Genomic DNA, 14,545 nt, shown 5'->3' on the forward strand with positions numbered 1-14,545 from the left:
TGAACCGTTACACCACATTTTCATCTCTAAAATGCTACTACTGCAGAAGACTCTTGACCTTGTGGCGCAACGGTAGCGCGTCTGACTCCAGATCAGAAGGTTGCGTGTTTAAATCACAACAGGGTCAGTTGTTTGAAAATTGGATGGTCTGACATTTATCATAATTTCTGTTTTATTCTTCAAGAGCAAAGGTTGTCACTTCATAGAACCTATATACCACACATGCAATATCATTAATGAACCATTAAAGAATGTTTTCATCTATAAAATGCTACTCCTGCAGTAGAACATTGACTTTGTGGCGCAACAATAGTGTGTCTGACTCCAGATCAGAAGGTTGTGTGTTCAAAACAAGTCAGGGTCATCATGTCACTTCATTGAATCTATATATGGCACATGCGATTAATTTTATGAACCATTACACCAGACTTTCTTCAATACAATGCCACTCTAGCAGAATTTTGTGTTTGGGTGTTCAAATCACGTTAGGGTCAGTTGCAACAACTAATAAGTCATGACACTAGTCATCTCTTATGATTCATTCTTCATGAGGAAAAGAGGTCACTTCATAGAACCTATAAACCACACTATACTAAATTTAAAGAACGATTACACTAGATTTTCTTCTGTAAGATGCTACTCCAGCAGACGACTTTCAACCTTGTGGCACAATGGTAGTGCGTATTATTATAAGTTAAATTTTGTATTATATATGAAGATACTCAAAATATCACAATAATATTACATATGACTTTCATCATGGCATATAACGAAATAATATGTGAATATAATCAGGATTGTGTGTGTGTGTGTGTGTGTGTGTGACTGGGTGCTAATGGGGATATTTGCAGAAATGTGCGTGTGCATGTTAGGTTGGGTATTTATTTCATGTATACATATATGGTATATTATGTTACTTTTCTATCATCATGATAACTACTTAAAGGAACACTTTTTAAAAACTTTTTAAAACTTATTTATTACTTTGTATCAATTTTTCTTTCTCTCCTTACCCTCCCCAGCCAATGCAAAAATACAATACTCTTGACCTTCATAAAAACTCAGAAATTCAGGTCACATATCACAACCTCCAACAAAAACACACATTAATGTTCTTTTTCCATATAGTTTTTTCTATATCAGAAATAGGATTTCAGAAATATCAAATATTTTTTGAGACTGTGGGCTTAGATGTTTACAGTCAGTTAGGAAAACTCATCAAAATATGGAACTTTAAAGATCAGTGTATATTATTCAACCAGAAGCCAATAATTGTGGGGATTAAGGGCGAAAATGTCACAATTAAAAAAAAAAAAAAAAAGAAAAAGTTTAAATCCGCACTCTAAATTATAATACTATCTTAAATTAACAACATCAAGGCTTAATAGTAGCTGACTCCAGGTCAGAAGTCATGCCCAGGTCAAACCGTCGTGACTTCCTGTAGCTTTGCGATTAGCAGGTAATTAAACCCTATGCTTTTCATCCTTTATGAGGAAAAGTTGTTGCTTCAAAAGGCACATGTAATGCCATTATGAGACACAAAACACATCATGGTCTCATGATCCATTTAAATTTTCCTATAGGTGTGTTCACTTCAAAGAGCAACAGAAGAACAGTTGCACTTATGTGATTGGGGCATGACCAGGATGCAGTAGAACAGATACACAAGAAGGCATTGACATATTTATAGCCCCCAAGACTTAGACAGGAGGGAGGAGGAGAAGGAGAGTGTGGGGGCGTAGGGAATATAATGATAGACAGAGTGGGAATAAAGATAGATCTTTATTTTTACAACCATCTGTTTCATGTTGAATGAGTAGATACATGCTTCAAACAGGACACCGGGTTAAAAGAGCTAAACTAGTCTTTAACCATACATCTGCTTATGTAAAGTGTAGACCATTTGAACAGTTAATGACATACAGTGGGAAGACAAAAAGAGACAGATGAAAATCATTTGCAGAAAGTCTAAATAATGGAAGACAGGGAGTCTCAAATGGGATAACAGATTCATATCTGTTAGCTAGGTTTGCTGCTAAGACTGTTTCTGCTCAAAGGTAACACGAGAGAAAGATTATCAGACAACTCTGCCGGCAAAAACATGACCCAGGCTGATGAAAACACAAGCCCATAATGCACCATATATTTCAGCCTGGTTCTATCAGTCGATAATACATAAGGCCTTTTATTATCTATTGTCAAACATATTATGTTATTATCCTGGCATACAAATGATCTAGAAGATTGTTGTAGTGGATCTAAAGAAAAATATAAGGTATAACTTATCAACCAATGAGTGGTGGTTATAGGCTGATAATGTTGGATTAAAGTTGGATTAAACCAAGCTGGACAACCTAGTCTTCATGCTAAGCTAGGCTAACCGCCTCCTGCTGATAGTTTTATATTTACCATAGAGACATGAGAGTATATCTTGTTATCTCACCTCTTCCTTTCTTAACTCTTGTCAATAAATTTAATAGGTGTTTTTCCCCAAAATGTCAATGAATTACTTTAAGTTCAATTTAGCAAAGTCCCGTGTGTTTATTATACGTGTGTGTACCAACACGGTTTCCACAGCAGACGCAGCTGTCAGGTCCGTTGGACTGTGCCTATGTCACTATGAGTCTATTTCAGGATCATGTGTTGTTTGAAAGGTCAGATAAAGAAGCATAGGCATCCTCACAAAGCAGAGGGTGGGAGTGTCGGGTGATAGGGGGTGAAGGCGGATACCCACAAACCAACAGACACATCTCATGCACACATCTCAGTGCTGACAGAGACGGGCAGACGGAAGAAAGAGACAGGAGACAAAATAGAGTAGTGAGAAGAGAGTGAGACATTAAACAGGGCTCCTGTGGAGAGGATTCACCTTCTTGAAAGAATGAAAACCTAATGGGGAAGGTTGGAGAGATTATTTAAAAGGCTCATCACTTATTGCTTAAAAAGAGTCTGATTTGACCTTTGATCCAGTGCTAAACAGACATTTCAGGACATGGATGGAGAATCGCCCAGCCAGGAGACATCAGGGTCTACAGAGGCGACCAGTCAGACTGACACCAACAACAACAACAACCAGGTTTGGGCTTTTAAATGTGCACTAAATTACAAAAAAAAAAGTTTCTCATCTGTAAAACCCTCAGTGACCTGTGCTACAATCTATACCAGGAACAGGCAGTGAGTGTATTTGCAACCGTGGCAGGTGTTGTGTTTGGGCAGCATGACAGGAGAGGCCGTGCTACACCTGTTTGTGCGGCTGGCGGAAGAGAGTTAACACACAGAGACACACAAGCTATGCAAAGTAATGCTCATGCACAAACACATAGTCTATGTATGAGTTTCCTATTCCCTCTGATGAGTCAACACTGTGAGGCGTGACCTGATGTGACTGTCCCTGCAGCATGTTATATTACTGATAGATTATAGATTGTTTGCATTAATCATTAAAATGAAAGATTTGCAGATTTACATTATTTTTTCCAGATGAGAGCTGAAATCACTGATCACTCCTAAATTGCATAAGAAATGCCTTATATGATATTTAAATGAGAGTTTAAGTTTTTTTAGTAGTTGAGGATTTGAAGCACTTTCATTGGGATGAAGGTGACCTTTATTTGAGGTTCAAGTATGATTTAAAAACTACACAATTCAAATGTTACATCTAAAAGTTCTACCTCTCAGTTGTATTTAAATAAGTGAGATACTCATCAAATCCCATAGTAGAGCCTGAGGTCTCACATTACATTATGCTTCAGGGACTGCGTCATCCCTCGAGTAAAGAGAGGATACTAATTTTAGTACGTCTTACATAATGTGAGCTTACAAACAGAAGTCATGTTTTAAATTACTGAAACAAGATTGTCACCTGATTAATGAAATCTTGTTCATGTTTTTGTAGATTACGTAGATTATCTATCTCTGCAGTGAAAGACGTAGGATAACAACCGATTATAAGAGGCTCTTTCACATGCCTGACCTTTAATTGATATTCAAACATGTCATTTTATTTTTTTATTGTCGATATTGTGTGACAATGAGATATGCCTCTCGTTGTTTTCGAGATGGATAAATAAAACAACAGGACACACAATTGAATGAAGTGAGGCAAAGTTTGTGGTCTAACAAAAAACTTTTGACATTGTTTTGAGCTACAGCTGTGCGTCCTCGTTGTTTGCATGCGACACAATGATGAGTAAAGGGGTGATGTAGAGCTCCTCTCGTTTTGTGTGGAAAGATGTTAAGAATATTTAACTGTATTCAGATGTGAAACACGTTCTCGCAAAATTTGGAAAACTTTAAGTAAATGTATGTTATAGTCTCCCATAAGGCCTATAACTTCAACCAGAACCATTGTTGTGGCAAAGGGTTGAACAATGATTTTAGCAGTGGAAAATACAACACATTGTTGTCTAAACTTTCCACCACATTTTGTATCTTTCCTCAACAGATGTTGCTGAGTTATCATGGAGATGCTTTAGTGGTTGAAAAATTACATTTTAGTTGCATGACAGGGGATACATTTGAAATTAATATGATTTAAAAGTACATTTCAAATAAAGACATTGGTGATACATGTAAATTTCACATCTACAGAACATGCTTGGTGGCCTGTTGACCAGACAGTCTTTGCTGATGGATTTGAAACATAAACTGTATTTTTCATGGCTTGTCCTCCAGACAGGTGGTCCAGAGCTCGACGAGGACACAAACCCAGGGAGAGAGCCTCCAGCGGCGGAGACAGTGGAAGGCCAGGGGGTAATGGTGGAGAGGGATTCAGAACCAGACAAGAGGGAAGAGGAGGCTGAAGATACAGACAAGACCCAGACTACTGCGTCAAAGCATGTTGAAGGTGACGCTGAAGAGGCAGGACAGCATAAGGGCAACGTCTCCACTGATGTTGACACGAAGGATCCTGAAGCAACAAGCGAAGACAAAGATGGAGAGGGGGAGAGTAAAGAGAGCAAAAAAGGTGGGCAGGTGGAAGAGGTCGAGAGTTGTGAGACTGGGAAAGATGGAGAAGAGATGAAAAACAAAAAGGAAAATAAGAGTGAAACAGAGAAAAAGGCAAAAGAAGCAGGAAAAGATGGCAATGAAAAAGCCGCAAAAGGGGTGGAGAAGGAAAAACAAGTCAAGGATGCAAATATGGAAACAAAAGACAAAGGACAGATTAAGGAGGCAGAGAAGCAAGGGAAGCCCAAAAGAAAGAGTGCTCCTCCTTCCTCTTCTCTCTCCAGACCAAGACAATCAGCACGCTCCATCAGAGCAGCCGCTAAAAACGACATCATTGCCAAGTTCCAACAGGGTGCTCCAGAGTAAGTCGTGGTGTGACACCAATGACTGTATATATAGATGGACAACGCGTCTCCATCTGCTCCCATTGTACGTAATTGATGCCAAAATAGCCCCTGTGGTAGGTGCTGCCATCTTGTAATGGCGACGTCATATGGAGCCAGAGACTGCGCAGTAGAGATCGGCGAGTGAAGCGGCCGTAGCCACTTCCGCTAACCCAAACACACACTTAACTAATCGAAAAAACAGCAAGGATCCCGCCCACCGGCGTGTTTAACAGCAGAATAGCTTCTCTGTGTTGGTCTGAGGTTAACGTTCACAGGTATGGAAACTTCAATGACTGTAGTGATTGTTTTAGTTACGTTTCCACTCGCGGATCGTCCTCCGCTCTGCTCACCTGGAACTGATCGGCTGCAGGAGCCGAATTTGTCAACAGAGCTGTCAATCATCATTTTGACAGCATCAAATAACTAATTAAAAATAAACTTGTCAGAAAAATGAACACTTGGACGTAAATCAGCATGATAAGAACTAGCTAAATTGAACCCGTTTTTGAGAAAAATGTATCTGGCGTGTATTTTGATTTTATAGTTTGACCCATGTCCCACCTGTTAACATGGAGGAGGCGGGCTTTATGACCTATAGTGCAGCCAGTCAGCAGGGGGCGCCCGAAATGTTTTGGCTTCACTTTTAGGGAGCTGTCATGTCGTCCATCTTTTTATACAGTCTATGTGTGACACCCAGAACTTCAAGCAGATTCAGAGTGACAGAAAAATATGGTCTGATTATGGTTTTATTAAAAATTCTGCAATACTTTGACTTTTTTAGGACCCCTATAAACCGCAACTTCAAAATTCAGAGGTCATCTACCGCTGTGGCCACAGGAGCTTCAATCAAACAGAAGATGCTGCAGTGGTGTCGCAACAAGACTCGCAACTACGAGGTCATTTCAGAATCTTCAGTGGATATATACAATTTTGAGTTTTTGTTTAGATTTGGGACCATAAAACTTATGCTTTGGTCTGTATATCTTTTTAGATGACATGTTCCTGTCCTTTGACCTTTTAGGGCGTCAACATAGAAAACTTCTCGTCATCTTGGTGCGATGGACTGGCGTTCTGTGCTCTGATCCATCGTTTCTTTCCTGAAGCTTTCGACTACAGCTCTCTGAAGCCAAAGGAGAGGGGGAAAAACTTCACTCTGGCCTTCCAAACTGCTGAGTACGGAGGATTCATTTCTCTCACTTCAGATCTTTGTTGTTCTGCTGCAAGATGGTGTAAAACTTAAAATATTAGCACAATAACAACTGATTATGAAAATAGAAAACGTTATAAGTTCTGGTACTATACTTAGAACTCCTGTGAGGAACATTTGGTTTGTGTTGATGCAGTTTGTGCGCTTCGTCTGACACCTACCCCCCACCAGCGTTTTCAGGCATTAAAAATACCTATATAGAAATAATGAATCTTATCACTGATGGTCTGGTTTGGTCTTGGCTTTGTAGTACATATAGAGTAATCAGAATTAATTTCAGTCTGTTTCATGACCAGCAAAAAAATCCTCACAGGAGCTTTAAAATACATAGTACAATTAAATGTTCCTGTGATAGAAGCAAACAATAAGAAAGACATGAGAAAAGAGATATTGAGTATTAAGCTCTGCAGGGATCCAAGCCACAGTTTTCAGTGTATTTCTATTAAACCTTCAACGTCTTTACAATAACAGTGAATCAAAATGTATGTGAAAGCTGTGTCTTTAAGTAATTAACCTTCGAAGATTTACCTGAATCTTAAGCTCCTCTTGGCTTTATTAATATTTATAGGGATTTCCAGCTCATTGTTTAACTGTTTGCCCTGCAACTTTATCCTCTCATGTATTCTCCTGGCCCCCAAAGAACAGTTTTAGGTCAACAGACACAGATAGGCTGTAGGCGTAGTAACACGTATGTGTTGCGATCCACACACAGTAGTGCCAAATAAAGAGGCTTTCTTACTAAAAAGCGAAACGTGGTGAATTATTCAAATATAGCGTACAATCAATACCACTATTGATTTTTAGGTGAGACGTCCTTATAAGTGGCTAAATAAGGTGTGAAATTGACCCTATCTGCAGCAGCATGTAGCTGGCCAGTATCTCAACAGTGGGGCCGTGCTGACCGGCATCCAGTAGTACACTTACTATTGATAAGTATCTCATACAACCCCACTTCAAACAAACCAAACTATCCCTTCAAGTATTTAGAAGCTACAGAAGGCTAAAGATATATTTAACAGAATTAAAACAGAGCAAATATATATTTTTGGCCTTATAGCGTTTATTTAGAGGACAGTGGATATTGTCGGAAACAGGGGAAGAAAGATTGGGGAATTCACATGGCAAAGGGCCAAGGGTGGGAGTCGAACCCGGCTAGATGGACTGTTTGAAAACAAGTCAAGTTAGTTCAACCATGAAATAATTCCTACCTGTCAATCTAATTACTTCCCTGCCCATGCACACTCTGCCTGTACACCTATTGGCACAAATGGTCGTCCAAAAATCAAAGTTAGCAACCTACTGGTAAAACAATGGCCGAGACATGTAGTTGGATACGATTAAAATTGGCAAAGATGTGCTGCACTCCTCTCTTTAACCTGATACATGAATTAAATGGCATTTCCGTTGGTTATGTTCAAAACCTAGTTAACCATTGCTGGTTTTCCAAACTTGCATAGCAGTTTTAAAGTTGATCAAGTTGGTCAATGTTATGATAAAATTTGTTTCTAATCCATTACGGTGGCCAAAAAAAGGAGTTGCAGCTTTATGAGTGATGACTGCACATGGAAAAATTAAAATTTGCACCTTAGTTGAATTGACTACGTTTGATTAAGCCTTCAATGCTTTTTCAGATTAAAATGTAAAAGACTGTCAAAGACGGCTGCTGCTCACCAAAGATTTGACTCACTGTTGCCTGGTTGATTCCTGCTTTGCACATGAAACTATGACCAACAAATCAGTTTGATCTCACCTCAGCTCTCTCCTTTTCCCTGTCCACCGTCACCTCCCTGGTAGGTCCCTGGCCGACTGCTGCCCTCTGCTGGAAGTCGAGGACATGATCATGATGGGTAAAAACCCGGACCCCATGTGTGTGTTCACATATGTCCAGTCCCTCTGCCACAGTCTGTCCAAAATAGAGAAAGAGAGGAGAGACAAAGAAAAGGAGAAGAAAGAAGAGGCTGGTGATGAGAAAGGAGAAGATGCAGCAGGGGAGGTGTCGCCGGAGAAGGAGGAGGGAGAGTCTGCTGAGAACGGGGCGATGGACAGCCAAGAGGAGAAACAGGGAGAGACTGCAGAGACGGAGAGAGGTGGTGAGGAAGGAGATGCACAAAGCAGCTGTGAGATGGAGGGAGATGGAGCAGAGCTAGTCGAGGCAGAGTCCTAAACAGAAATACTGACGGCAAACAGAAAGACTGAAAAGACCAAAGAGATGGGTGACGGTTAATGTAATACAATGAGTAAGTCTTAGTTTGGTGTTGGATTAACTTCAGGCTCAGTAGAGGTTGAATGTGATGTTGCAGTTGTTTGAAAGTTCACTGTGCTTTGTATTAAGTATTTTGAGCATTTGCTGTGTGTTTATAGGAAAAATATTAAATGATGCATTCAAGAAACACAGGAAAAATCTTTCTGTAGACGGGATATTTGAAGATAAATTGATATGATGGATTCTCTTTTATTGTACCCAAGTTATTTTAGGCTTCTTAGAAACATATACAATACAATAGTAAATAAAAATAAAAAGTAAGTATGTGAGAGATTGATTGAAGGCTATGATTAACTGTATCTCTGAGTTATTTTGTCTTAACTTATCAACTATCTTGTCTAACTATCAGCTGCGCTACCCACTGAATAACACACTTTAAAATATATATTATAAATATATAGAGCAATGACTAGAAAAAATAGAGCATTAACAGTGCATTTAACATAGTTTGTGATTTATAAACGGTTCAACACAACTTTTATCATGTAGTGAACTCTCCAGTAAATTAGATAACTCACTCGCCTGAATTATCTTTCAGTCATTCTGTGTATCTGTAAATCCAGCTGACTGTGCTTCTTTTAATAATTGCTGTTGATGTTAGTAGAAAGTGTTGAAGTATAACTAAGTACATTTAAAGTTCAATGCACTGTACTAAAGTACACTTTTTTTCCCCTTCAATTTCTTTCCCACTAATTTCATTTGATAACTTTATTTACTTTACAAGAATTTTGCACTCAAAATATATGAAAAAGTGCAGCTGAAAAATGTACTTGATCGACATAAATATGACAATAGTTTTAACATCCAAGTAAATTAATAGTTTTTAATGTAAAAACTAGATCCAGCTTCACAAATGTGATGCTTTAATGTCTAAATTGTATTTATTTTAAGCTATTCAAGGTTTGCACTACTGATAGATAAAACCAAGCATTGTGTAGTGTCACTTTGGGCTCTGGCAAATTGTGAATGCTTTTTCTGAAATTTCACAAACCAAACCTATCTTTCATTGATAATCAGCTGATTTATACATAAAGGAAATATTTACAAGTTTCAGTCCTATATAAAATGTCCCAGAAAGTGAGCTTATCCAACTACAACGGTGAAATTCTGCTTAACATTAATTCATAAGTAACATAATGTAACATCATAGTAACTATAGTATAGGGGGGTCTGCATTCAAAACTTAACTCAATAACATTTTATTGCAGGACTGTTACTTGTAACGATGTTACAAAGCCGTATAAGTACTTTAACTGACGTCCACCACCTCTAGTTGATATCTAAGCAGAAGAAGCACTGAACGTGGAAATCATCAACCAAACCTACGCCTACTTTCTAGGAGTTACGGTAACCAGCGTCATGCTACCGGAAAGGCCATTGTGTTGTCCCTTTTGTAAGCTAACCCACCTTTTTACTCGCGCTTTTCCAACATAATTCTCGGCGGCAGCTAAGTGCAACATGTCTACAGACATGCCTCCGGGCAGCCTGAGCATGGAGTCCCAGCTTTTGTCCATAATGGACGTGCTGGTAAAAGCGGCAGTGAGCGAAATCAGTCAGCTGTTCTCGGAGAACTCGGCGTCTCTCGGGCTGCATCTGACCCAGAGCCTGAAGGAAAACGAAGCCCTGAGGATGAGGATGAAGGTGATGAGAAGTGAGCTCTTCTCCCTTAGGCTGCAGACCAGGACGAACCGACCGGCTAGCCGCTTTTCCCCGATCAGAGGAAATCTCGCAAAACCACGGGCTAAACCCCAAGGTAACAAATACTTATACTTTAAAAACTACTTTATACTCGAATAATAAGTCACTCTGCAGGTTAGCTAACGAAGACAAATACTCTTTTGACACATTCAAACTCCAAGCTTGTTACTTATATTTATAAGTTAACACGTGCTTTTAGTTTTTTTGTCCAAATGAAGCTCTTTGGCTTATTATCATCAACAAACTGATCAACCACACTTCCTTACCACGTGACACATACGTCATGAATGTCTTTTTTTGCCCTCCTGCCCAGAAGGCATCAGTCAGTTTATGATATGGTTTTATTTCCTGTATTAGGACGAGTTTAAAAAAGATAGTATAGTCAGGTATCTTAATTGTGAGTAGGCATTATGTGGTTAATACATCTTTAAAGTCAATGATTGTATCATTTATAAATAAATATATTTTAAGTCAAAATGCTAGATAAAAGGCTAGTCCAACCATAAGTGGAAAAATTGTACATACTTGAGTTATTGCTGGTGCAAAGCTTAGCTCATAGTTACAGTATCAACTATAGGAAGAAGTTACGAGTGTCTGAAAATTAGTTACTGTTGTTGTGAATATAAAACAATCTTATTTTGAAAGTTACAGCATGTCAGTTGATAAGGTGATTGGTTGGGATGTATTATTTCACTTTATTTCGCTGTTTTATACATTGTTATTTTGACTTTTTTTTTAATGCTGCTGAAACTTTTTGTGAATTATTTATTGGGTCATCAACAGAAAAATAAATGTAATTAAATAAGCTGTTTACAAGCCCGATCACAGCTTCTAAATGTGAAGAAGATTTGCTGGTTTCATGAACATGGTTTCTGACATTTGAGCATTTCATCTCAGACTTAAGAAAAATTGCATGCACATATTATTCTTTTCTTCTGTAACATGCATGCACTTTCAACAGGTCCGGCTAACTAAGAACACATTTATTTAGTACGCAACTCCTCACCCATACCCCCTCCTGCTCCTCTATCAGTATCAGCAGCTCTAAAATTGTATTTCTTTGCCTTTCCTTTAGTCGTCATAAAGTCACCAGTGGCTCAAAAAACTGTTGGGAACGCAGTTTCTATTTCTCTACAATCAGAGAACAAGACTTCCTCTTCTGCTTCTCAAGTGGAGGTAAATACAGTTTATGCAAGACATGTACTTTTATTAACTAAAAGTTTTGTTTGAAACAGTTTTTCCTCATTTATTTGTGTTCTTACTTGTTAGTGTGCAGAGGTGGAGAGCCCCGATGTCATCCTGATCAAAGATGAAGACGACGTTGGCGGATGTGAGCCAGTTGTAGGTGAGCTGGCACACTTCTTTTGTTGTATAAGACTTCAGGATATTTGGTAACATAAGGAGTCCTTAATATGTAAAGAAATGTGTACAAAAGCTTGAGAATTCATGATCCTAAACTGTCGATCCTGAAAAAGAAATCTAACATTTATTTAATTATCATTATTGAACCCTGTGAACATTGATCAAAGCATCATCATCACTAAAAATGTAAGACATATTTTTTATAGATTAACTACTGTATGTCAAATAAAACAAAAGGTTTTGTGGTTTGTCTTTTTAGGTCAAGGCGACTTTGGAAACAACAGCACGCAGGCTGATGTTGCCACAGGGAATCTACAGCCCGCTGGTTCCTCCTGCGTGACAGAAAATAATGTGGAGCTGAGAATTGTGAGTGTTCATGGACGAGGGGAAGGGCCTCTGCAGGAGGAGAACACCCTCTTCAACATCTCTCAACTCCAGGCTTTTAGCTCATTGTCTCCTGACCACAATGTCGCCCATGATCATCTCCTGGATTTCACGTCTGGTGCCAATGACAGAGCTCCGATCAGAGGGGTTCAGGACAACAGTGTTGGAGTGGCGAGAAACAGCCAACTGGACAGAAATAACTCCATCCAAATGTCTCCAACAGCATTAAATTCTGCAGCAGTTGGAGCTGATTGTCATGCAGGGCACTCTAGTCATGTCCACCTGTTCCCCCAGCAGCAGAACATCTTCTCTAACACCATCAACAAATCCCTAGACTGCAGCTTCTGTGGTGAGCGCTTCCTCAGCCGCGAAGACCTGATTGTACACCGGGCAAGTCACACTGGCGAGTCGCCCGTTACTTGTTCGTTCTGCGGAAAGTCCTTCGTCAACAAGACCACACTGAGCATCCACATGCGCATTCACACGGGGGAGAAGCCGTACGCCTGCACGCAGTGTGGGAAACGCTTCACGCAGAACGGAAGCCTGAAGATCCACCTGAGGACTCACTCTGGGGAGAAGCCATACACCTGCGATCAGTGCACCGCCAGCTTCAACAACCCCAGCAACCTGCGCAGGCACATGATCACACACAGCACTAACGGAGTGCTCTGACCAGGAGAGATTTAAAAAATGTTATGTTTTCTGACCCTTGTACACACTTGTCATGGTCCTTTTCTGTTGTGTTTCTATTTTTTTTTCCCATGGGTCAAATGTTCTTAAAACCTTCGAGTATACCACTGTAAATCATGAAATCTTTCCAGTAAAAGCAAAGGATGTGTGGTTCAAAATAAGGACACAACCGGTCACTATCTCTGTTCAAAGTGATGAGACCAGCATCCTAATTTAATTATAGGAAAAACCAGCAATGGGAAAACACTCTTCAAAACTAAAATGCTCTTTTTATCTTAAGAGATATTTTTACAAAAAGCAGACAAACTTGCAAAGATGCTTGTTTTTATTCCTCATTTAGCATCTTTTTTTAATGTGAATTATCCATCCATCCAACCATTATCTATACCGCTTATCCTGTTTAGGGTAGCGGGGGGCTGGAGTAATTGGGCGAAGGGCGGGGTACACCCTGGACTGGTCGCCAGTCAATCACAGGGCTGACACAGAGAGACAGACAACCTTTCGCACTCACACCCACAATGTGAATTATGTAAGTGCTATTTCATTTTCTCCTGACATGACCAACTCTGCATACTATTCAACTTTAGCTCAATGCGAGGTCATTCATTGTCTTAATGAAACTAATTATAAGTGACCCCTGCCGTTGCCACCTGGACTTTTCTGACAGGATGAACGCTTGCAAGTGTTTCTGGCTGGCTAAGCATGCAACAGATGCATACTTGGATGCTAAAATGGACAGACTTCAGGGATTGGTGACATGAATATAATGTTTCATTTGTTTCATAATGTGATATAGCAAGAACTTGAGAAAGAGGTTATATATTATGTTTGATAAACCGTTAATAAGTTAAACATGTAGGGGGATGTCTGTGTCTGGCCAATCCAATGAATTAACCTCTTAAGTATTCACATATTGCAACAGCTCTGTCAGTCCAATAATATTGCTATAAAGCAGTACTGAACATTCTTTGCCAGTACAGGCCTAAAGAAAATATTAAAGGGATGGCATGGTACTATCTTGACACATTAAAGAGCCATAGCACCCAATGCCCAAGTACAACTTTTGTCATATCAAACAGATGGCAAAAATCCCCAGGTTGACCTACTAAACATCCAACTTGGGTTTTGCAGTTTGAACATTAAAATTTGGGAGGAATTTAAAGTGTTTGGCTTGCTGTATAAGGAGCTGCATAACTGGTATATGGAGAGGGCCATATACACATCTTTGATTTATCTGTGTGTGTATGCATGTTTCATTTAAAAAGCAAACTACCTCCACTGGTGTCTCTGTTGCAGCTCTCTTTTCCTCTTTTTTTTTCGTACTTCCCAGATGGTTTCAAACTGGGCAATAATCATAAATTTAAGTGTAAATTCTGTCTGTGGTTTTGTTTTTTGATATGAAATGATGAATAAATATTGTCTTTTTTAAAAACTTATGTCCAAGTCTGTTCGGTCTCATTTTGCTCCTCTAGAGTGCAGTATTGTTTTTGTTCCCACTAATTATTGTGACTCAGGTTTACTCATACTGTGGTGCTTTTAGGGGGGTGCAAAAGGAAACACGGGGGAAATTCCTTACATTGTTCCTCTTTCCACCCTGCCCACACTAAA

At 39.3% G+C, this 14,545-nt stretch overlaps 1 protein-coding gene across 1 annotated transcript; it reads left to right on the forward strand.

Annotated features, from left to right (window-relative positions):
• Positions 1–2,698: 2,698 nt before the first annotated feature.
• smtnl1 (smoothelin-like 1) lies at positions 2,699–9,050 on the forward strand. The gene is made up of 5 exons (XM_069669234.1): positions 2,699–3,076; positions 4,675–5,309; positions 6,115–6,229; positions 6,355–6,506; positions 8,335–9,050. The coding sequence occupies exons 1-5, from the start codon at positions 2,993–2,995 to the stop codon at positions 8,702–8,704; spliced, it is 1,356 nt and encodes a 451-aa protein (XP_069525335.1). The 5' UTR covers positions 2,699–2,992; the 3' UTR covers positions 8,705–9,050.
• Positions 9,051–14,545: the final 5,495 nt, after the last annotated feature.

This window comes from Semicossyphus pulcher, unplaced genomic scaffold, assembly GCF_022749685.1.
Source record: "Semicossyphus pulcher isolate SPU_LCO1_2020_fin unplaced genomic scaffold, fSemPul1.0.p SCAF_2, whole genome shotgun sequence".
Lineage (NCBI taxonomy): Eukaryota > Metazoa > Chordata > Actinopteri > Labriformes > Labridae > Semicossyphus > Semicossyphus pulcher.

Coding starts and splice junctions, on each gene's coding strand:
- smtnl1 (XM_069669234.1), top strand. CDS start 2,993: ATGGATGGAGAATCGCCCAGCCAGGAGACATCAGGGTCTACAGAGGCG. Junction 3,077..4,674: donor CCAACAACAACAACAACCAG/GTTTGGGCTTTT, acceptor CTTGTCCTCCAG/ACAGGTGGTCCAGAGCTCGA. Junction 6,507..8,334: donor CTGGCCTTCCAAACTGCTGA/GTACGGAGGATT, acceptor CCTCCCTGGTAG/GTCCCTGGCCGACTGCTGCC.